Below are 24,219 nucleotides of genomic sequence, written 5' to 3'. Positions count from 1 at the left end.
ATGACTCGGAACAGATCAAGTGTGGACAGGTGGATCGCAACGACAACAGAATGGATGAGTCTGAGGCATGCGCAGCACACTTACACCAAAGATATTACCAAGATTACTTCCGTCGTGTTGTTTTATTATGCATTTTTTTAAATTTACAGATAATTTACATTAGTAAATGATCAAAGTGAAATTTGAATAAATGGTTAAAAACAAAAAACATATAAAAACTGATGGCTAATACCAATAAATCCAAGTTTTTATAATTGCACCGACTACTCTGGTACTGTGTGAAACGTTCATCTCTGCTATACTGCATTCAGAAAAGTGCATTTCACGTATAAATTACCACGGGTTATGTTTTTTGCCAAGAAACTCTGGGCAAGAGTAAAATAGACTTAACAAGTTTTTAATATTTTTAAACATTGATAAAATAAGTTCAAAGCAGCTCAATCCGACAGTGCTCCATTGTCTCAATATAAAACCTTTTGCGCGCAGTGTGACGAAGATCCCCATAGAGCAGCGGTGGCCACTAGTGGATCTCGAGAGATTTTTAGTGGCTCTTAGGGCAAATCTGAACAAGCATCAACGCATAAGGTTAGCATAGTTTTAACAGGGTCGATTATGTATTTAAAAATATAATTCCTGACAATGAATGCATACAAATAAAAATTACATTAATTCCAAACAGTAGATGACACTAATAACTGTACTCCATACCTCAGTAACCCGAGCAACAAGCTTCCTCAATGCGTTGGTTCGCAGTGTACTACAGTTGTGAGTTTGTGTTTAGTGGTTTGAATGGATCGCTTTGTGGTATGAGTTACATGGAGCGACTACTGTGCCTTCCACTATTACTTAATTACTTTGTCCTGCTGAAGCACCGTCTGAGCCTGAGCAAAACCAAAACATGCAAAGTTCACACTAAACTTTAGGCAGTTGTGCTTTTTTTATGCCAATGTGTTTAGTTTCAGCAGAAAAAAAAAGGGCACATTTGCCTACTTGACTAAGATATTTCTTTAATTTTAATAAATTAAAATGTTCATTGTTACTTTTATGTGATGGTTTTCTATTGGACAAAAATGTCACAAAATACACAGTAGCTTTCAGAACTTTTCCTCGGATACAAAAAACTAAAGTGTTTTTCATTCTTTTTTAGTTGAAAATGCTGATATGTTTGCATTCTGTTTTTTGGGGTTTTTTTTCCATTGCTTCCTTAATGTATTGGTCAACACTGGCTTAAAGCCAGATCATCCCAGCTGATCAGAAGAGGTTTACTTTATTCTACTCTTATTCACTTTATTGCTGTTGGATTACAGAGCCCATTGAGAATCATTAGAGAATCAGTGGTGTTGATCATCTTGGTGTATACAGATTATCTTTGATATATGTGCATCAATGTAAACCAGCTTAAACGTGGAAAGATATATCACAACAGTATCGATCTTGTGTTGAAAAGTGAGTTGGACAGAAAGTGGTATTGTATCGGTATATTCTAAACTGAAACAGAATCATTCCGATACAAGTGTGAACAGAGTATAAGTGTCCAATGGAAACACATGCTTATGAAGTGACCAACTTCCCATAAAAAGAGGTATTACTTTATGGCCAAACAAACATGGTCTTTGAAAGATCCTTCTAAGAATTGTATTCTTTTCTTTTTTTATCGCTTAAATTAGTTGTTCTTAATTAGAACTGGTAAATAACTACCTGGTTTAGGCGCTAATATACTCAAAGTAATAAAAAAAATATGTCGGTTACAGTAAAGAAATATTTTTGTTATGCACTCTGGAATACACACACATCTTTTATCACAATCACGCAACCTGATCAGACCATTTCTCCCAGTACAAGTTCCAGTATATCAAATCGAAACACAAATGTTTCTATGGCCTAAAATGGAAATATAGGGGGGGTGTAAGGATGGGGTTAAATCTGTCCCAGCCAACAATTACAGGTGTGGCCATTCCCCAATTAGGTAATTAAGTGCTAATTTGGGAGTGGCCGTATATATATATAAAAAGAGCCAGAAATCTGTTATTGTTTGGTGGTTTCGTAGTTACAGTTGGTGGTTACAGTTTCGTAACTTGGAAGTGAAAGCTAATACCCAGTCTGTTTTGTTTGAACCTTTTATTTTGACCCCTGTGCTATGTTTTGTTTGTTCGTGTTTTTGTGTTTGTTTTGTTTAATAAAGTGCGCAACAACGCTTTAAAATGACAGCTTTCTGTCTCTGGGTCTAATTCCTGCCAGTAACCAGCCTGGGCTGTGAGACTACAATGTCACAGTTTCCCTTCATACCAGCAAACTTCATAACTTTTACCTTGTTGAGCAGACAGAAAAGAAAAAACTCCTGTGGTGTTGCATTCCTACTGAAAAATATAATGGTTATATTGTTTGTAAGCTAAGAATGCTGATATGCTAAACGTAGGGTAGACTGTATTAAGAAGATAAGTCATAAGAGCATTGCCCAGACAGTTGGAAGGGAATGCAGCTGAAGTATTAAGAATCATGTGCTTTATAATGCTTAGGATGAAGCATCCTCTAAAACCTATGGGAGAGAGAGATTATTGTGGATAATTTGGCCTTGGAGTGCTCTTTTTCTTTTATCACACCGATGGGGAGTACAAACTAAAACCAAAAAACTATGAAACACATCCTTTCTTATGTGAGATAGCCAGGCTCATGGAACATAGAGTGTAATTGCTTTTATTTATTGTGAAGTTGTTAAGGCGACCAGATTTTTAAGTCTTTAACTGGGACAGTATGCAAATATTGTGAATAACTTCCAAGCTGCAGGGAAACTAGGGTTTTTATTTTCACTTTGGCAATGTTTGATCTAATGTCATATTGAAAGTGAATGCAGAGACTCGAGGTGATATTCAGAGTGGAATATTTTACTTTCAAAAACTTTTTTTGTCAATAAATTATCTTATTGTCTTTGTAATTTCATTTCTACACAATAATTTCTATTATTGATTAGAGATTCTATTCTGCTGCTGATTACTACTGCAAAGCTAGTCCCTTTTCTGCATAAGAAACTGCATCTGCTCTCTTTGATTTCCACTTTCCATCTCACTCTTTCTCTTCCTCTATCTCTGTTATCCTCCAATGTCCAATCTGTAAACCAGGTCCTTCCTGAATGAAAACATTACATATCTTAATATTTCTATTATTAAATGGTTACTTCATAGAATTGGTAGATAGTAATCCACATAGGCAAACCCTTTACGTTTCTCTGAATACTTGTATTTCTAGATTCCCCTTTAGTATGTTGTAAGCTGATAGGCATCAGTTAAAACAGAAAGAACCCTGTTAAAAACTTGTTAATTGCAAGATGTAATTTCCTGCCTATTCCATTTTTTGGTACCAATCAGTGAACATGAACAGTGAACAAGCATCTTCTGACAATCTAAATTAACTACGTATTTTACGAAGGCTCATTTCTTTACTGGGCTTGCTGGAGTTTATTTTTTTGAGTCAAAGTGTTCAAACCATGACAAGCTTCAGTGCACTGTGTTGTAAACATGGAACGGTGATGTGATATGACGGCATCGATTTCCTCAATTGTCGCTTATACCTACTGTAAGATAGCAGGGAGGGGGTTAAAATTCCTCCTTGCTAAACATGTGAAAATGCACTTGTGGGTGAATGAGCTAAGGGTTTTTGAATGGTGTTAATTGTTTTTATTGTTTAGTTAATCCCCTGCACCTGGTGGTAATTGCAAATCAGAGCCAGGTGCAGGGTATTTAAGAGAGGCAACCAGTTTGTTCTGGGCTGCTGAGTGGAGAGCCCGACTGTGTGTGTGTGTGAGAGAGAGAGAGAGCAGTCGTTTGCAAGGTGAAACGTGAGTTTGAGTTTTTGTGACAGGTAAACGGCTTAGCCGTCCTGTGGATTAGTTAGGGACCAGTTGGCGTTAGTCAGAGCTCTGAGAGAGAGATAGGTGTTTATTTCTGTTTGTTTAATTTTGTTTTGTGTTTATTAAAAAGTGCACGTTAGCACCAGAAAACTCCATTTTGAGTCCTGGGTCTGCTTTAAAAGGGGCAACAAACAGGGCGAGGATCACTTGCACTACACAAGATGGAAAGTCGTTTGCACACAGATATAAAAATATCATGGATGAATAGAATAATTCTATCACAATACGATGCTGCCTGTATGAGCCGTCATTGTTAGACTTAAGTAGTCTTTAGTCTCTTCAGGCAGCGAGAGTGATGATTCAAACGAGGATAGCCACCAGTTCGTTTTAACAACAGTCAGTGGATAAACCCGCCCACAATTCAATGTGATTGGTTGTAAATATGAACGTTCACTGTTCAGTAATTCTCCAGTTTTGCACGGTGCTGTACAGCCGCTTTTTAATGCTACTGATCATTTAACCTTCTCTTTAGTCACATCAAGTGTCATTGTACTGTAATAAGTTAGATATGGTAGGAACACAGCATCCTGCATAAAAATACAATATCACCTTAACTTCAGTATATATTGGATGTGCTTCAGCAGGCAAAGTGTTACTTAAACCTATAAGTCGAGGCTTTCAAGGAAGGCAAGTCCTTTCTTGAACACAATAGCGGTTTAACTTACACATACATTTTTTCAATTTACACATATGCAATGTATTATTCCAGAGGCTGTCATAACACCAATGAAGGCATTAGCTGGAATGTTTGTACTCTTGACTTGAGTTTCTTATAGTTTGCCTCCGAATCTATGACTAATAGTTTGAAGTTTTGGATATTGTAGTATTTTCATAGTACGTAGAAGTTATAAAGGTTAAGGGCTGGATTAGCTATGCTTCAGAAACCCAAATAAGATGATGTCTTCAGAATGGCTTCATCTTTTAATGATGTATTAGTTTAAGATTTTAGAGGGTTAAAAAGCCTGACTTCTGTCAGTAGGAAGAAAACCTACTGTGGTACATCCTCAGGCAATTTTTGAAAGTCTGAAATATAAATTTGTCCAAAAGACAAACCACTAGGTGGGTGTGTTTGGAAAGAGTTATGTGTTTTGCTTTGATGGCTGCACACAGGGAAGCTGCATCATAATCTATTGATGTCAGCCTCTGTAGGAATTGTTGGTAGTGTTGAAGATTTAAAAGAGCTTGTGGTTAACCACAGATGCAAACTTATAAAGTAACTGACTTTACTTTATACCTGACACCCAGTAATTTGATATCATTGTCCAGTTTATTCAGCACAACCTTTGTTGATTGTGCTTTGTTAAAGTCTAGTCATAAAAACGATACAGATCTTTTTCACATTTTTACTTCGTTTACAACGCATTCGGTCAGAGATGCAGTTCTTATATATATATATATATATATATATATATATATATATATATATATATATATATATATTATATATATATATATTAGTAACAAGAACACCCACTTTTTAAAATATTGAACATATATAAAGGTCCCCTCTTGGTCATTCTTCGCCAATTTGATTCCTAGAAAACCCAACACACAGTCTTCGTTATAAAGGACAAACTCGATAGCTGCGTTGGCAAAGCTCCAGAAAATAAATAACCTTACTTGAGTTACGTTCAACTCTGTAACCAGGAATGATGCCAGAACTACTGAATGTTTTTATTTATTTATTTATTTATTTTTATTTCATGTTATATGTTATGTTTCTGTAGAGAGACTCCCACTCTACAGCCCCACCTTCTGTTTACCATTTCCTCTGTCTTTGCTATACTCACAACAAACAAAGCCAACATGTTCATAGATTTGTGTGCATTTCTTAAATACCCCTTCTCCGCTCAAAATGGTACATTCCACATGCTTACTACTTGCTCCCTGAGTTTTGGATCTTTAGATCTGATTAATCATCGATTCTTACCAACATTGAATAGATTTTTGCAGTTCATAACTCAAAATCTTAAAATACTTTTATGTGACAAGTTGGTTTTGTTTCTGCTTAGTGGTATATATAGTTAACAGGGAAACCCAATAAGCTTGTTTTTACACATTGTTTCAATACAATGATTTGATTTTATTCATAGGGAAATTAAGGTGTACAAGGTGTTAAGGTGTTTTAACTTTGTAACTCAGTGCAGATTCCCCACAGGGAGTTCCAGCCGCTTTACTTAAGTCTGAAATAAATGTATGAAAGAACTACTTATTACTTACAGGTTGTAAATTCGCCCATGTTTGTGAGTTTACAAAGCAAGATTACACGCTCGGCAAGTCTTTATTGCCTGATAACTCGTAAAACGTTACAAAGTGGAAGTTTTATCTGTCTGTCCTTTAATGTGGACAGTCCCTTTCTTCAAGACGTACCTTCCTTCCTTCCAGACTAGTAGCGAGTGTGATCTACAACCGACACATCTGTGAAGATAGACAAACTACCACAGCCAGACAAAACAGCAGCAATAATCACCTTGGGGTGGTAAACACATTGCAGGGGTTTCTTTAACACTTGCTTTACCAGCTTTTCTGTGGCGTGCCCTTAAAGCGGCTTAATTCCTTAAACTAAAGCTGCACAGAAATAATTACATTTGTGACATAAATTTGCATTTCTCACATCACTTCTTTTAAGATAAGTCCCTCTATTTATACCATTTGAAAATAAATCATTTTTATTTCAGTGCACGCTTCATACAAGTTTTGCTATACTCTCACAGAGCTACATTAATTTTTTTCATGGACACAATGGTAAAATACGTTTTTTCTGTTTTTATCTTTTACTATTTTTAAACAGTAAGCTGGTAAAGCAAATAAGGGTTAAACCAAGTGTAAGTACAATTGAATTGGTGTTAAGAAGTGTACAATGCTATGCAATTTTCTCAGTAAAATATATTTATAATGGTACGAATTAGGGTGGTAATATACTGTGTTTTAAAAATCATAATTGCAGTTAATAATTGCTAGCTTTCCTTGAAACATGAGATTAGCTGCTTGTAGTTTTGCAATGTTTTGCAAGAATTACCGCAAAAAAAGCAAGTCAGTGCAAACCTCCATTCAATGCATGTTTTTTCGTTAGGACGTATTTTTATGATTCACATATTTTGGCTATTTGTCTTTGTGGATCTTATTCTGATGACTCAGTTTGTGTATGTGTTATTTGTGCCTGATCACAACGGTTTCAGTTTACATTATAGTACTCTGAAAGAGGTTATCTCTCAGATAATTACTCTGTCTCCACAGGAAGAATTCCGTGTAAAGCCAAGCTCATTAACAATAGCTTCTGTCTCCCAACAGGATTTGAGGGACTGGATTAAGAGCATTCTCAGACTCGTGAAAGCCAGAGCAAATAAATAGGGTATTTTATGTTGGTTTAAGCTGATGCCAAATTAATTCAGATAGACTATTTATCTAGTGGTCTGGCTGCTTTGGATGTTGTGGCTGGGTATCGATTTTGTTTTTAAATATGTTTTTTAAACAGCTTTGCCTTTTCTTGAACTCTTATGCCTGCAGCTATCATCAGGGAAAACATATTTCACTAGCACATAACTGAATTCTTCCCAGATGTGTTTGCTTATTTTGTGGAACAATAGCTCCTTACTATACTCTGTGTAAAATAACTTTCCGACCCCCACCCAGAATCAGATTGGGAATGAATGTATCCTGACAAACCCCTTTAGTGCAGAAGTCAGGGCTAGGAAGCGTATGTAATTCTTACAGCTTAATTTAGTTGAACAGATAGTGGTGCACATTACATTTCCTAATGGTTCCAATCAGATATTAATTTAAATACTTTGTGTCATATAATTTCAAAAAGTAATATTTCAAGATAAATCTTGTTTTCATGCTGTAACCTATTCCAGGAGCATCAGTCTGTGATTGATTGTGACGATAAACTGCAGCCTGCTCCTGGCTCAGCGCTGCCATTCATCACATACATCTGCAGGACAACATTTAAAAGGAATTGAAACTGTAAAAGGGATTAAAGATATCCTGTTTAACCTGCTATCAGCCCATATGCTGTGGAAGACATAGGACTTTTGTAGTTTTATTGTGGTAGGTTGTTTAGCTTCACCTAGGCACTTATTGACTATACTTAACCAGCAAATAAACAACTATTTGTTTTTTGCTTAACTTGTTTTATAGAAGTCTCAAACTTCAGTCTTTCTTCTGCACTAGAATTTCTTTTTTTCCGTACCATGCTTGAAGGCTTGAGCCCTCAGTCAAGACATTTTTCTGAAGTATGCGATGTTCCAGAACACCCACTATTTACTGTGGAGCTGTTTTTGGCCAGTCTACTAACAGAGGTGAAAACAGTTTTGTACTTGACTTTGTAGTTTTGCTTTACATTATGCTACACATGGCTGTGGAAATGCAACAGGCAAATATCTGTTTTTTTTTTTTTTTTCCCCATCCATTTGAAGTATGAATATCAAGTCAGTTTAAACACACTTATCAACCTGGCATCAGTTCACCAAGGGCATATACTGCATAGCCATCACCTGGTGTCAGTTTGAAGTGACCAGTTATTACCACCTTGAGAATTCACAACTTCATCTTAATGTGTTTATGGAGCTATGAAGTGTGAATCATACCTTGGAACTTTCAGGTCAGTTAAACAATTCACTTAATGTGAGAGTGAAATGAAGGCCCCAGTTTTATGGTATTGTTGCGCCGTGCATATGCTCAGTACAGTTAAGCAGAGCCATGTGTAGAGAGAGTTTGGCCAATTGTCAGCATAGGCACCATGTTGTCACCAAAGAGGTGCGCACATGCACGCTACGCAATGTAAATCAATGAGGAAATCCGTGGTTCAAAAATGTTTTATTTGTAGTAATAAGTTATTAAAATCGCATTTAAAAAAAATGGTGACTGGGTTCATTTTTATTAAAAGAAAATATTACCAGTCAATCATCTTTAAATTGAGCGGTAACCCTTTAAGGCATGAGCCATAAAGGCATGAGTTTTTGTTGTTTTTTTACCGTTAAAAATGCTGCTGTTTCTGTACAGTCACCATAGAGCAGTGCAGTAACTTTAGTGACAACATAAGAACATAAGAACATAAGAAAGTTTACAAACGAGAGGAGGCCATTCGGCCCATCTTGCTCGTTTGGTTGTTAGTAGCTTATTGATCCCAAAATCTCATCAAGCAGCTTCTTGAAGGATCCCAGGGTGTCAGCTTCAACAACATTACTGGGGAGTTGATTCCAGACCCTCACAATTCTCTGTGTAAAAAAGTGTCTCCTATTTTCTGTTCTGAATGCCCCTTTTTCTAAACTCCATTTGTGACCCCTGGTCCTTGTTTCTTTTTTCAGGCTGAAAAAGTCCTTTGGGTCGACACTGTCAATACCTTTTAGAATTTTGAATGCTTGAATTAGGTCGCCACGTAGTCTTCTTTGTTCAAGACTGAACAGATTCAATTCTTTTAGCCTGTCTGCATATGACATGCCTTTTAAGCCTGGAATAATTCTGGTCGCTCTTCTTTGCACTCTTTCTAGAGCAGCAATATCTTTTTTATAGCGAGGTGACCAGAACTGCACACAATATTCAAGATGAGGTCTTACTAGTGTATTGTACAGTTTTAACATTACTTCCCTTGATTTAAATTCAACACTTTTCACAATGTATCCGAGCATCTTGTTAGCCTTTTTTATAGCTTCCCCACATTGTCTAGATGAAGACATTTCTGAGTCAACAAAAACTCCTAGGTCTTTTTCATAGATTCCTTCTCCAATTTCAATATCTCCCATATGATATTTATAATGTACATTTTTATTTCCTGCGTGCAGTACCTTACACTTTTCTCTATTAAATGTCATTTGCCATGTGTCTGCCCAGTTCTGAATCTTGTCTAGATCATTTTGAATGACCTTTGCTGCTGCAACAGTGTTTGCCACTCCTCCTACTTTTGTGTCGTCTGCAAATTTAACAAGTTTGCTTACTATACCAGAATCTAAATCATTAATGTAGATTAGGAATAGCAGAGGACCTAATACTGATCCCTGTGGTACACCGCTGGTTACCACACTCCATTCTGAGGTTTTTCCTCTAATCAGTACTTTCTGTTTTCTACATGTTAACCACTCCCTAATCCATGTACATGTGTTTCCTTGAATCCCAACTGCGTTCAGTTTGAGAATTAATCTTTTGTGCGGGACTTTGTCAAAAGCTTTCTGGAAATCTAAATAAACCATGTCATATGCTTTGCAATTATCCATTATCGATGTTGCATCCTCAAAAAAATCAAGCAAGTTAGTTAGGCACGATCTCCCTTTCCTAAAACATGGCGCCTGTGCCACCGATTTAGGTCACGTGAAAGGGATTGACCAATCGCCTGCGGGGATTCGTCGATCAAGAAAGATCAAAGGTTGGCCAAACTCTCTCTATATATATATGTTTCTGGAGTTAAGTGGTCTAGGAATTGTATTTCTGTTTGTATGTTAGTAATGTATTACTCTAGACACTGTTCGCAGATGCACAGAATGCCTACTATGAGATGGTTCAGGCTCTAGGGATGTCACTATAAACAACTATAAACAAATAATAGTTGAAAGAGGAAAACAGTCTCCGCTTGTTTAAAATCTTTACCAACAAAGATTGCCAGCTGTGCCAGTCTATGTGTAGTACTGTACAATCTCGGATGATTTAGTAAGCATGAAAAACAATCTATACAAAGAAGTCAAAACTATTGAATTTTGCAATTGTGTACTTTCATTATCTTGGACCTGCTATTATGTACTTTATTTTGTGGTGAATGAAGACCATCCCTTCTGTAACAAGTTTAGCAACGCATCATTTTTTATTTATTTACAGGTGTTTCTCCCGGTCAAGACGTTGGTCCCACTTTGGGTTTGAAGAAGTCCAGCTCTCTGGAGAGCTTGCAGACAGCTGTAGCCACGGTCAGAAAGAATGATGTTCCCTTCCACAGACCAAGGCCTCACATGGTACGGGGGCGAGGCTGTAATGAGAGCTTCCGGACTGCCATCGACAAGTCCTATGATGGCCCTCCAGAAATGGAAGAGGGTATGTTTTTAACTGAAAACATATCATTAAAAACAGCTCATCATTCTGAGTTAAAACTCTTAAGCAACTATGTGAGGCTAATTCCCTTGTCTGTGTGTTACAAGTTTAAAAGCATTCATATTGACATAAGGATGACAGTGAGTTCCATTTTTTTTGTGGGGAATTTTATGGGCTGCTTGTTCGACTTTCCACATGTGGTTACACTGTCTTTGAAAAGCAAAACACTTCATCACTCCTATCATATCACATGTTTGCTCACATTCATTGCCAGTCCAATCCAATGCAGTTTCCTTGTTTGTTTTATCTTTCACACAAAAAAGTGTTACATTTCTGAATTTCAAACACCCTGTACATTTTCCAAATGAACTTATTTTTTTAGGAAATAGGAAAATAGTGAAGTGTTTTTTTTTTTTTTTACCAGTTTGTTTTGTTTTACTCAGGGTGTGTTGATTATGGGGTAATTGGAAATCCTGTGAGAAATGGTTGAGCTTAAACACAAGTGAATTTGACCACATCATTAAATTCCGAATTGTTGCAGACCTCTATCAAAACAAACAACCTGAAAGATCATCTGCAGCTGACAGTCTTGTCTGCATGTGCTCCCTGGGACTAATGGGTGTCATGAACCAAAAAGTATGTTACTGTAGTTTCAAGATCTCATTCTCACGGATAAGGAATGCATCATTCTCTACAAATTAAAATCAAGACACAACAGGATTGTTTCAATAATGGAGCTTTAAAATGAGTAAACAAAACAAGAGGCAGAACTAATGGCTAATCATTGAATTATCTCAAGTTGTATACCCTGTGAAGATCTTAAAACAAAGCATGACAGAAAAACAAGGTTTTGCTATGATGGCATCCTGCTGTTTATTAAACGTCTGCATGCTTTTCGATATTGGATGGCAATTAACATAAAAACTCAGATCATTTAGTAAATTTAGTGGGGCGAAAAATCTGCTTTTAAAATGCTTGACCATTTGTCTGTTAAACTTTATTTCTGGTTGAAACCATTCATTCTGCCAGATGATTATGGTTAACTACTGTAGATGGGTGTTTAACTAATGCATCCTGATCTAAATCCAGGATGCATTAGTTAAAATTTCTGCATAAGTGCCCATATTGCAGATAAAATAAATTTTGCGTTTTCCAGTGTGTGGTCTCACCCAGTTTAATTTCAACAACACCAAAAGTGATGGTCTTGCCTTCACGGATAAGAACCAAGAGGATGCAATATAAAAAAAAAAACCTCCAGTGTCACAGCTCTATATTAACAGTTTAATAGTTATGGCTTTCAGGACTGTCTGTCCCTTCATCAGGTGAAGACAGACTTTGAGAAGAAATTTTTTTTTAATAAAATCGAATATGCGCAGCACGATACAGAACAGTAAAAGACATGAATAATTTTACATTAAATTGTAAAAGGCTACATTAAGTAATCTGTATTGATGTTATCTAGCATGGCTAATGCTCATGCTAGAAGCTGTTCACCATCATTAACACATTTTTGTTTTATTTTATATCAACTTTGCATAACCCACACAAACCAACACCTCTATGGATAACCCACATTAGTTATAAGTGTTAAATAACTGCTTGACAGGAATATTGTGGACTGGCATTGATAGTCACTGGCCTCTCGGACAAGGCTGCATACTATGGTGGAGCATTCTAATAAACATCTCTCTGCCCCTTGGTGTGTGTAACAGTCGCAGGGCAAAGCACATGATTTGTGCTTTCACATGGAAAGTTGCCTGGGATGATTATTATTATGTAAAACATTTTTTATATTTACATCCACAAAAAAACAAAACAAAAAAACAAACAAACATAGAGACAAAAATAATTGCCTAACAAAAAAACAGCTGGCAATGCATGACAGTTGTATTGACATATTAGTATAACAATTCATACTATTTCAGGCTGTGTCACAGCTGTTTGTTTACTAACAAGGCAGTAGACGTCATGTTTCCCAGTATGTTGTTTCGCCTCTGTGTTTAGAAAAAAAAAAAAAAAAAAATCAAGCAGCAGCAAAAGAATCCTCACAATGACGGGTTTTGCTTTCTTTCTTTTTTTTGTTGTTCTACTCATGGAAAATGTCAACTTGTCTGGGGTGTCTTGGAGTGTGTATAAGACTGCAGTGTTAACAGTGCGTAGGGTGCTTTGTTAGAGCTGTTTTGTCAGGTAGACGGCACGTCTCCTGAGGTGAGTGTTTGACTCTGAGTTGAAATGGCAGCTCCTGGTAAGTGATCCATTTCTGTCTCAATAATTGGGGCTGCTATGAACGGTAAACAGATGTTGCCTGTTGAGTTGCCTGCCTGTGTGTTGCGAATGGGGTGGTGTCAGCCCACTGGTCCACTCCATTTCTCCAGTTGAGGATTGAGGGGGGCATCCTGAAAGTGCTGATTGAGATAACTAGGCATTGATGTCCTCATTTCTAGCCTAATTTCTTCAACATTTCCATTCTTGCGATTTTAGTTCTTCTAAAAGGCGAGGGACAATGGCTTCAGTCAGGGACATTGTCAGTGCATGCAATGAGAGCTTTGCATGCAGCTTTAAGAGAGCACACCTAACTTCACGTGAACATCCGTGAATTTGCACACTTTTGCTAACTTTAAGTTCATTTTTAGGACTTTGTGTACATTGTTTTTAATGTGAGGGCCCTCTTTAAAGAATTTCTGTCTTCAATATTCTGTTTTAGAATTATGAAAACTGATACTGTTAAAAGAGCTAAAATACTGTATACCCTACCGTAGTTTAAAGGTACAACAGCTTCCTTAATAAATATTACATTTTTGGCCATCAATTGTAGGCAAAATTCCCGTCCTATAGACCCTTTGTGTTTTTGTTTTGTGATGAGGACCAAAGTCTACTCTGGGATAAGTTGTGACTACCAAACTCACTTTACATGTGACCTTAGCTGGAATAAGATGTACTGCTTACCCCCTTCCAACAGCCTATGACAGTCTAGCCAGGAATAAATCGAGTCACCTAAAGATGAGTGATCCAGCTTGTACAACTAAGTAAAATCATATTTAATTTCAGTGGTTGTAAACCAGAGTGGGGCTGTTAATAGTAACAGAGTAGCCCTTATGTTTTTAGACATGATTTGCCATTTTATTTTCCTGAGCTGGAGCACCAGAGGTCCAAGTAGATTTACATCTGTTACTTGCACTTAAATGACCAGCTGATAAAGCAAAACAACACAGTAAAATAGAAGCTGTGCTTCAGGGAAACAGCAAGAGATGGATAGTTCAGTGCAGCCAATCGCACTTTAGAAGGACAGTAACAGATGGCTGTGTCAGCAGCACTGAAAATATGAGCATTTCCCATTCTCTGTGTATACAATTAACCAAAACCTAGCTCAGAAAATAACCTATTTAACACTAGAATGATCTGAATAAACAAGTATCATATTTTCTTATGGACTTCTAGTTGACCTGCCTTTTAAAAATAAATTAATTAATTAATTAATAATCTACAAGTGATGGTCTTTAATTATAAAGCGGTATTTTTGTTTTGGCAGTTGCATGCATTTGAGAAACAGTGGGAACATGGAGACAAAGTTAATACAACTGCCATCATTAGCATTAAAATAAAATCAATAAAAAAAGATGTCTGACAAGACAAGCAAGAAAAGTTTAAGAAAAGAAATATACAGAAATTGGTGCAGCAGTAAAAAGTACAGCAGTTTCTTTGTGTTATTTTTCAACAAATAGGCCAATTTTATATATTACTGCCAAGATTTGTAAATGCTTTATGATTTGTTACCTTTTTTAATTAAAATAAAAATGCAAGTATTCTGTGGCTATACCATTTTGACACTAAAGAATACATTTCCTATCATTTCTGGACAGATGGATTGTCTGATGTGAGTTCAGGCCGCGATACCCCAGCCAGTGGATCTTCACGACAGGGCTTCAGAGACACAGACGAAGCCAAGAAAGACAAAAAGAAGAAAGACAAGAAGAAAGAAAAATTGAAAGACAAAGTAAAAGAGAAAGACAAGAAAAAGTTTGACGATGTAGAGGAGCAGGAGAAGAAAAGCAAAAAGAAAGGTTTTGGAGCAATGTTGAGGTACGTTATTTATTGACTTCCTGGTATTTGTATGTATTTATTTATTTTGTTGTTGTTTTTACAAATAGTTTAATTAAAGTCAAAACCAGTAAAATGTGACAAGCAATTAGTTTTAATTGTATTAATTCAACTGGATGCTCTGTTTTGCACTACTCCATTCTGTAATTACATTCTTTTACCAGTGGGCAGAAGCTGCAAACTATTTTGCCCATGGTTTTTAACCTAGCCTGCTGTAGTTAGTATAGACCAGCCTAACACCAGGCAAGTATAATACTGTCAATGCTCACACCTCATTCAGTTTAGGCTGTTGGAGGGGGTACCTTGGTCTTCATTACATACTGAAACCTAGCTTGTTTAATTTTGATATGCCATTTGTGTTTGTGTTCTCTGAAATGCATTTTTTAAAATGTTTATTGATCACATTTATTTTAAATCTGGACCGTATACTATGATGTACACCACATTGTAATATTACAAAAAAAAAAAAAACATTACGAAGCTGTCAACATGCACATTGCAGTCTTAATTTGCTGTGGCATGCTAGCTACCTTATACCTACCTTATGCCAGGAATTTAATATATGCAGAGTGGATACAGTAATGTTGTGGAACTGACTGCAATTAAAGCATGCTGCAGGCTTGCTTATATTTGTACAGTTTGTGGTTTTGCAGAGATAAGCAGTTATTAGGAAAGTTGGCAGTGCAGTCTTGGCAACCGAATGCAAATGTAATTGAAGACACTGTCTTATTGGAGTGGTAATTTAACAATAAAGCCCCTTTCACACTGGCACGCCTATTCGGATCTGGATCCGGGTTCTGGCTACCAGGGTCACAACCCTGCGTAGTGCGAAACTACGTACCTGGGTCGCACCCAGGTTGACCCGGGTCCCAGCGACTCACCTCAGGATGTGGGTCGACACGCTATGTCCCGGGTCAGAGTGCAGCAGGGATGAAGAAGCATTTGCTCTAATCAACATTTGGGCCTCGGTGGTTCAATCCAGAGAAGCTTGGATGGAAGTGTCCGTAACAAGCTGCTTCCAGGGCATTTCTACGCATTGTGTACTTGTGTCTGTCATCCAGGTCAACCCTGCTGCATCAAAAGCAGTGTGAAATCGCGTAGCCGTCCTGCTTGACACCAGGTAGAACAAGCCAGTGTGAAAGGGGCTTAAGACGCAGCGTAGAAAACAATGTAGAAAATATTTGAATAAAAAAAAAAAAATTGGCATTAATCAGTTTCAATTAAAAAAAACAGCTATACAAATAACATGTATGTGTTGTTGACATACCAATGCATTAGAAAAACACTGCATTTCAAGAAATAACACTGCATTTCAAGAAATAACACTGAAAATTATATTATTGCACCTCATTTTTATTTTTCCATAGTTACTAATAGATCACTGTATTTTCTATCTCTTTGCCTCAGAGATTGATGATTTTTTGTACCCCATTATTATAATAGATAGAGCACAATGAAAATATGTGAGTCTGGCATAGCTCATGAATATAAACTCTGCATTTATTGCTAAATTATTTACTAAAAATGACAGGCATCTCAAATAGGTACTGTTTTATAGGTTCCATTTTCTTTCATTTACACACCACCTGCTATGCAGAGTCTGCCTTATTTATTCCTTGAATCATTTTCTTTCTAACTTAATAGCTGAACAAGCCATTGTCATTTATCATGGTCAGAGTGTTATCTCAAAATGGCTATGGGACAATAGAACGGCTCAGATGCATTTGTATTCACATCAATGACATACCCAAGACTACAAATGGGATGAACACATTTATTAATGGATTATCACAGAAGTTACTATTCGAACTTGTTCACTTGTCCAGTGTCTCTTGAATGTATATCCCTGTCTAATTGATGTCTTATTGTGTCCACCCAGGTCTGTCGTGCAATTGTTTATTGTTTACCAATGTTACATACCCATGTAAAATGTTCCATTTAAGTCCGAACAAAACTAAGTCAATTTCTTGTGTTTTCTTTTCTTTTTTTTTTTTTACTTTTAGTCTTCTGCGCTCAAGGAAGCGCTCAGTGAATCTGGTCCATTGTGTTGCAATCGTTATTTTAATTGTTTTACTTTCTTATCTGATAAAAAAAAGAAATGTATTTGATTGGATTGAATTATATACTTTTGGCTGGCACTATATAAGGTAGCTTGCTCCCCTAAAACCACAACAAACATGAGCCTTCCAGCACACTGAAGGTACAGGAAACTAATCTTCTTAATCTTCATCATCAAGTGTGTACAACTCTTTTTGGCAGCAGATTGAAATGGTAGAAGTGATGCAGGAGGTGTTTGGAATAGTCTGTTCAGTGTGTTAGATGATTGCACTGCCCTGGCACAATAAGTGGCTCAGTAAGAAGAGCAGAGGACAGGAACATGCTGCTGTTTGTCAATTTTCTTTCCTTTTTTTATAATAGCATTGTTTTGGCTTAAATTAAAATGTCAAACAATTTGCTGCTGTTGTTAAATCTAGTCCAAGAAAAACGCAGATAAGTACTGTAAAGTGGCACAATTTCCTGTTGAAAATCAGTGTGACAGTGGTAAAGAATTGCAAGCTTCCTATTGTGGTCCAAAAAATGTCCTAGCCCTGCGTTTTTACACTTAAAAATGTAACAAAACCTGACTATTAATTGTGGGGGCATGTGATGAGGGTTCATTGTGGCTAAAGTTATTTAGGCACATTATGTCTGGAGTCAAATGAAAAAAGAAAAATGTTTTCCATTTGCATTATATGGAATCTTAACATAAAAAGTAATGCTTTTGAAAACTGACAAAACGTAGAAACTGTATCTGCATCCCGAAATACTGCACAAACGGGTAATCAGTTGCTGCGATTGAAGGTCTTTTTTGTGTTCATTTTTAAGGTGACCAGATGTCCCATTATTGACGGGACAGTCCCGCTTTTGGAACACTGTGCCAGTGTCCCCAGAACCTTTCTTGGGACGCTCATTTCGTCGTGTTTTTTCCCAGAGCATTGTTGTGCTGGTAACAGGAATTACAGAATATTGTGTTTTCATGCAGGTTGCTGTGTTTCTACCATATCTAACTTATTACATTACAACACTTGATGTGACTAAAGAAGGCTGAACGACCAGTAACGTTAAAAACGGCTGTACAGCGCCATGCAAATCTGGAGAATTACTGAACAGTCAATGTTCTTATTTGCAACTAATCACAAATAACTGTGGGCGGGTTTCTCCACTGACTGCTTCTAAAACTTAACTGCCGACTCTCGCTATGTCTAACAATAACGGCTCATACAGGTAGTATTGTATTGTGTTGGAATTATTCACTTTATCATAATTCTCTTCATATCTGTTTAGCTGCCGACTCTGCTTTGTACATTTCAACACTTTGTGCATTAAAGTAGCCCATCACATCAATAGGAGGGGCTGTACAATGTGACAAAAGTATTTGGAAACATATTTTCTATTGAAATAAGTCCGTATTCACTTTCAGTTCACCACAGGTACTCTCTAAGAAACTTATATTCGTGAATAATACAAAATAATTTAGTTGTTATTTTCACATTTGTAAAAACATTTTACAAGTTTCAGAACAGTTTGTTTATTTATTTAAGTATACATGTTGTGTTGTGTTTAGCAATTATGAAATACAATAATTTCAGGTCTCCTGGTGCAAATTTAATTATTTAATTAATATTTACATTGATAGTTGAGTACTGTATATGGAACAACTAGTTTAAAACAATTGCAAAAAAAAAGAACCATGTCCTTGTTTAATTTTACCTATCTTTAAAGAATATCTAAATAAACTGCCTGAGAGGCATCTCTCTTTAATTTGGTGACCCTTTATTTTAATTTCTGTGTTAAATGTATATTTTATCCTGTAGGGTTTAAGAAGAAAATAGAGACAATGGGAGTACTTATATTTAAGATTAATGCCATCTGTTGCACAGGTGTGATGGCTCTATAAGGTATTTTATAAGTATTTTACTTTATCACAGCTTTGCGTTTAATAGAAAAAAAAAAAAAACAGTGATCCAATCAGAAACTGCAATAGAAAACATATACAGAACAAATACCATGTCATATTAAATGGTAAGAAATTAAATATTTAGAAGAAAGAAATAGATTCTATGAAGTAACCATTTAATAAATAGAAATATTGAGATATGTAATGTTTTCATGCTCCTGGTTTGCAGATTGAACATTGGAGGATAACGTAGAGATAGAGCAAGATGGAAAGTGGAGATCAAAGAGAGAAGATGCAGTTTCATAGGCAGACAAGGGACTAGATTTGCAGCAGTAATCAGCAATAACATAGAATCTGATAATTTGATATTATTGAATTGCTACTGTGTAATGTAATGACTACCTTTTGTGTTGAAATGACATTACAAAGACAAGAAGATCATTTACTCACCAACAAGTTGTTGAAGGTAAGATTCCACTCAGAATATCACCTCGAGTCTCTGCATTCACTTTCAATAGGATATTAGATCAAAGATCGCCAAAGTGAAAATAAAAACCTCAGATCTTCATCATAGCTTTGACGTTGGAAGTTATTCACAATATTTCCATACTGTCCCAGTTTAAGGACTTAATATTGTCCCCTTATTCATTTTGTCTTTACAGTTTGCATATTTCAAAGAGATTTCAGCTGTATGTTTATAATTGTATACCTGCTGTAACAGTGAAGTGGTTTGAGGGCACCGCATTTTGACAAATCATCTGGGTTTTATAAACTGGGTTGAAAAAAAAACACACACAAAAGTGAGTTTGAGAGACATAAGGTTCTTTACAAAAAGGCCTTTTTATCTTTTTTTTTTTTTTTCTCGCCTGGGGGTATCCCTAGGTGACTGAAATCAGATCTAGGGCGGAGACCGTCATGCATGTGTGTGTTACTACATTCTAAACAGGGAGGTAGCTGGGGCTTGGGAAGGGGTTACAGATGGGGCTGCTTAAAAATTCTCTTTTAAGGCCTTCTTCTGCAGCATAGTGACAGTGATGGAGCAGCCTCTGAAGGGAATGTGCGTTTACCTGCTAAGGAACTACTCCAACACACGCAGACACTCACCGAGGTACCTTGGAATATTACATCCTCAAGCACTTGACCTACAGACACTTGCTTTACAGAACCCCTTTCGCACCCTCATAACAACACCTATTTAACCAGGACCTTGGTCTATCCATTATTTATTTTTATTTTTATTTTTAAGACAATTATCAATGCTTTGGTTTTCACCCATACTGTAGTTTTTGTTCACACAAGGACCTTTCTTTGTGAGCTGTTTATCTCTCCAGTCATACTATTATGGCAAAAAAGTGTGTGTGGTTTGTTTTGTTAATCAGCATTATAGGAAACGTCTAAGCAACATTGGAGATTTTAAGCAGTGCCATATTGATTTAAAATAGAAATAGATAAGCCCAGTTCTGAAACATAATTTAAATATTGATAAGTAAGTAACTCGTTGTTTACCTTCCAAGTGTATGTAGCAGGTGCACAGTGAGATCTTCAATGTCAGTAGGGACTCCAGCTACTGTACTGTTGATCTCCTGCAGCCATGCATAACAGATAGAAAACATTTAAGCAGAGACAATCAAGGGAAGGTTTTTTTTTTTTTTTTTTTTTTTTTTTCAATTTTGCTACAGTGTATTTTATTTTTGGAGAAGAGTTATGGGCAACAACAGCAAACACGTGGTATTGTGTTCTATGACATGTGTAGGACTAAACAAAACTATCCATCATGCAATGTTTGTAGGCTTTTGAAAAATCAACAGAAAAAAGATAAGGAACAAGTTCCTAGGGTTTTGGAAGAATGTTCAGTTACATGGAAGTATATTTTTTAATTATTTAAAATATGCAACAGGAAAAACATCATCTTTTATATGGTTCTGTTTTATTTTGTTATTAGAAACAATATAATAAAAAGCCTTTTTTTACAATGATATTCCAAGCAAAAGCAGGCTTACAGTTTATTTTTAGAACATGGATTGGAAAGTACAATAATACAAGCTGCATTTGAATTAAAAGTAGAAACGTCTCCCTTGCTGTGAAGTAAATAGCCCCAGTAATCATAAACATTGTGACGATGCAATTATACCTCCCCTCCCTCTTCCCCCTTTCGTTTCTTTAAGCGACTGCATTTCCTTTTCCTTTCAGGCACCAGGTGTGTTGCAAATAAGAAGTAATAAGGTGACATTCACATGTATAATGAGATGCGGGCAGTCCAGCTTGATGAAAGAAAACATTGCTGGATTTATGAAAGCCTGTTGGTTATAGAGAAACCAGCAAGCTCTAAACCAAGATAACAGGCTTTTTATTTTTAAACCATCAACACATGCACCTGTGTACTGCAGTTCAGGAAGCTTTTGTTCGTTAATGGAACACACTTAGAGGAACACCCGAGTATATCTCCATCTGGCTGTAAGAATAGAAACATCAATACTGCCTGGGACCCTCTTTGGCTGTTGGCTGTGTTTTAATGACCCTCTACTTTGTAAAGCAAGAGTCAAAATGTATTTAAAATATATATTTTTACCAAGAAACCCATAATAAAATTTAAACAATATCTTGTTTCAGTTGAGCCTACTGTCCTGGGGAAGTGTACACATAATACAGGGGGATTGTAAAAAGCTGTATCATTCACAGAAAGCAAAGGGAGACTGGTCATTATACAGATACACAAAATAATTAATCAGATTAAACCCAGTATTTAATTTTGGTTTTGTGATCAGAATAGCAATGTGTCTTACATTGCTCTTCAGTTAATTCCTAAGTGGAAGTATATTGATTGCTGGCTGTTGATTAGCAAGCCAACTGTTTACAGTTTTTGTTAATGGCCTGTCTGTTCTATGTGTAAGTACATCAACATGTGTACTGTGAGTACAGATGCTTTTAAATACAAGAGCTTCATCCAGCACTTAACGGTTTACAGATGGATCTTAATCTGAAGACGCTGTTCAAGACTAACATGTTTTGCATGAAAAGAAAGACATAAAAAACTCAGCCTTCGTCACAAGCGACAGCTGTCTCTGTAGTCTGCAGTATTTTAGACTGAAAATTCACTGCTTGCTGATTAACCTTTCCATTGATCTGCTACGAATTGTTGAGATTGGAAAGTATGTTGGTTTTCAGGCAAGGTGTATCTTTACTTGTTCCATGATATCTGATTTCTTTTTTCTTAATTTAACTTTTCTATTGTTTCATTTAACAGATTATTTGGAAACCATATCGCTTATGTCAGCTTTGACACCTTACTTGTAAAGCCTCACAAGAAACTATATTTTAAATTTTCTAATTAATTTGTAGCTTAAGGGACAACCACTTGTATAAAGTATGTATGGATCACGTATGTTAGTAGCTATAATTATGCTGTTCTTAGTTAGGTGGTTGGTTCCACAGGGACTCTTTAGTGAGAAAGACAGAAATACTGGAATAGCAAGGTATATTTGCTCATCATCAAGTATTAAGCTTCTGTATAGTATTGAGGACTCAATAATTATTAGTCAGCTTTTTTCTTTTTTTTTCAAATGGAAGCATTAAAGTAATTACACCTTTTCTTATTCTAGTTCTTTGTTCAGTGTTCTATGGAAGGTGATGTTGTCTTCATTGCAAACAAACCCTTTTAAAGTAGATATTGCTGATCACCACGGTGTGATTGCCTGCTGATTTGTCTGAATCGCGAAGTTCATTGCTCGGCATGCGCTTGCTTATATAGCACCCTGATGTGTTTCTAATGGCAGCGGCTGCATTCAAATCTGCATTATGTACAGCCCAGTAGGTCTGTTTATGTCCAAAGTTGTTTTACTGCTGTTATAAACCCCCTTGTTTTTTATGAGCAGATGTGTGGGTTTCATTTCTTTTCTTTGTTGTGCTGTGGGCACTGCACTTGTAACCTTGAAATGGTCTGGTTGTATTAAAAGCCCATTAAGCACATCAGAGCTGGGGTTTCTCAATTTCTATCTGATGCATTGGGCAGTAGTGTATGTGATGAAAAGCTAAAGCAGGATACAGCCATACTGGTTACATACTGTGTTGTTGTTGTGAAAATCCTAAGAAATAATTCATTTTCTCACATAATCACTTTCACATGAGCATTCATTTATATAGCATTACTAAACGTGTATTCACTATATAGTTAGTAATAGTGAAGCTCGGGTGCTGTGTCTTCCAGAAATATTATACCATTCTGCACAAATGTTGTACTGTTTCCACCACCTCAGGGAGCATCTATCGGTTTGAATGTATTCATACACTCAATCTTAAGATATTCAGTAAAAATGGCTTTGTTTTAGCAATGTTCAGAATAAAGTGCATTCAGACATATGCAAATATATATATATATTAGAAAATTCATTTTGGCTATTGCATCCACCTGATGACATTTAGCTACAGAAAATGATCTATGGCTTACTAGCAGTGTGCCTCTGGGGCTTTCTGAAAGGGTTTTATTATTGCACAGCTCATGTCATGTGACATGATGTTCATCATGATGGTGGTGTTTTTATGATCATCCCCATGTGCCCTATCACACTCTGGTATGAGTTTCTCATTTCTGTGGCATGTCAGTCTGCATAGATGACGTGTTGTGTGTGATATAGAAGTGTCAGGATTTACACAGTGCCTAGATACAAATTGCACACTTAGGACATCTTTGTGCATAATTAGCAAAGTTCTAAGCAGTTTTACAGCCAGTGGCTGTTGGCATTCATCACACCATTTATGCTCTGGTGTGACTGATATGAGCTGGAGGTGAGTAGCATATAAGATAAGGTGTGATTAGTAATTACCTCCGCTGTTAACATGAAAAATATTCATGATTCAGGTTGGTATGGTGGGAGCAAGAAATACTGTGGTTTGATAAGTGACGTGTAAGGCTATCTAATACAAATGTTGCAAATATATACAGTGGCTTGCGAAAGTATTGACCCCCCTTGGCATTTTTCCTATTTTGTTGCCTTACAACCTGGAATTAAAATGGATTTTTATTTGGATTTCATGTAATGGACATACACAAAATAGTCCAAATTGGTGAAGTGAAATGAAAAAAATAACTTGTTTCAAAAAATTCTAAAAAATAAATAACAGAAAAGTGGTGTGTGCATATGTATTCACCCCCTTTGCTATTAAGCCTCTAAATAAGACCTGGTGCAACCAATTACCTTCAGAAGTCACATAATTAGTTAAATAAAGTCCACCTATGTGCAATCTAAGTGTCACATGATCTCAGTATATA

At 36.4% G+C, this 24,219-nt stretch overlaps 1 protein-coding gene across 1 annotated transcript in view; it reads left to right on the top strand.

Annotated features, from left to right (window-relative positions):
• Positions 1–24,219, top strand: part of LOC121322139 (partitioning defective 3 homolog B-like) — a 230,041-nt gene that overhangs the window by 140,744 nt on the left and 65,078 nt on the right. Inside the window, exons 17-18 of the mRNA XM_041261680.1 lie at positions 10,712–10,921; positions 14,779–14,998. Of these exons, the coding sequence (XP_041117614.1) occupies positions 10,712–10,921; positions 14,779–14,998 (430 nt within the window). The remainder of the gene's footprint in view (positions 1–10,711; positions 10,922–14,778; positions 14,999–24,219) is intronic.

The sequence above is a fragment of the Polyodon spathula genome, chromosome 10 (assembly GCF_017654505.1).
Source record: "Polyodon spathula isolate WHYD16114869_AA chromosome 10, ASM1765450v1, whole genome shotgun sequence".
Lineage (NCBI taxonomy): Eukaryota > Metazoa > Chordata > Actinopteri > Acipenseriformes > Polyodontidae > Polyodon > Polyodon spathula.
This window is presented reverse-complemented; position numbering and strand designations above follow the sequence as displayed.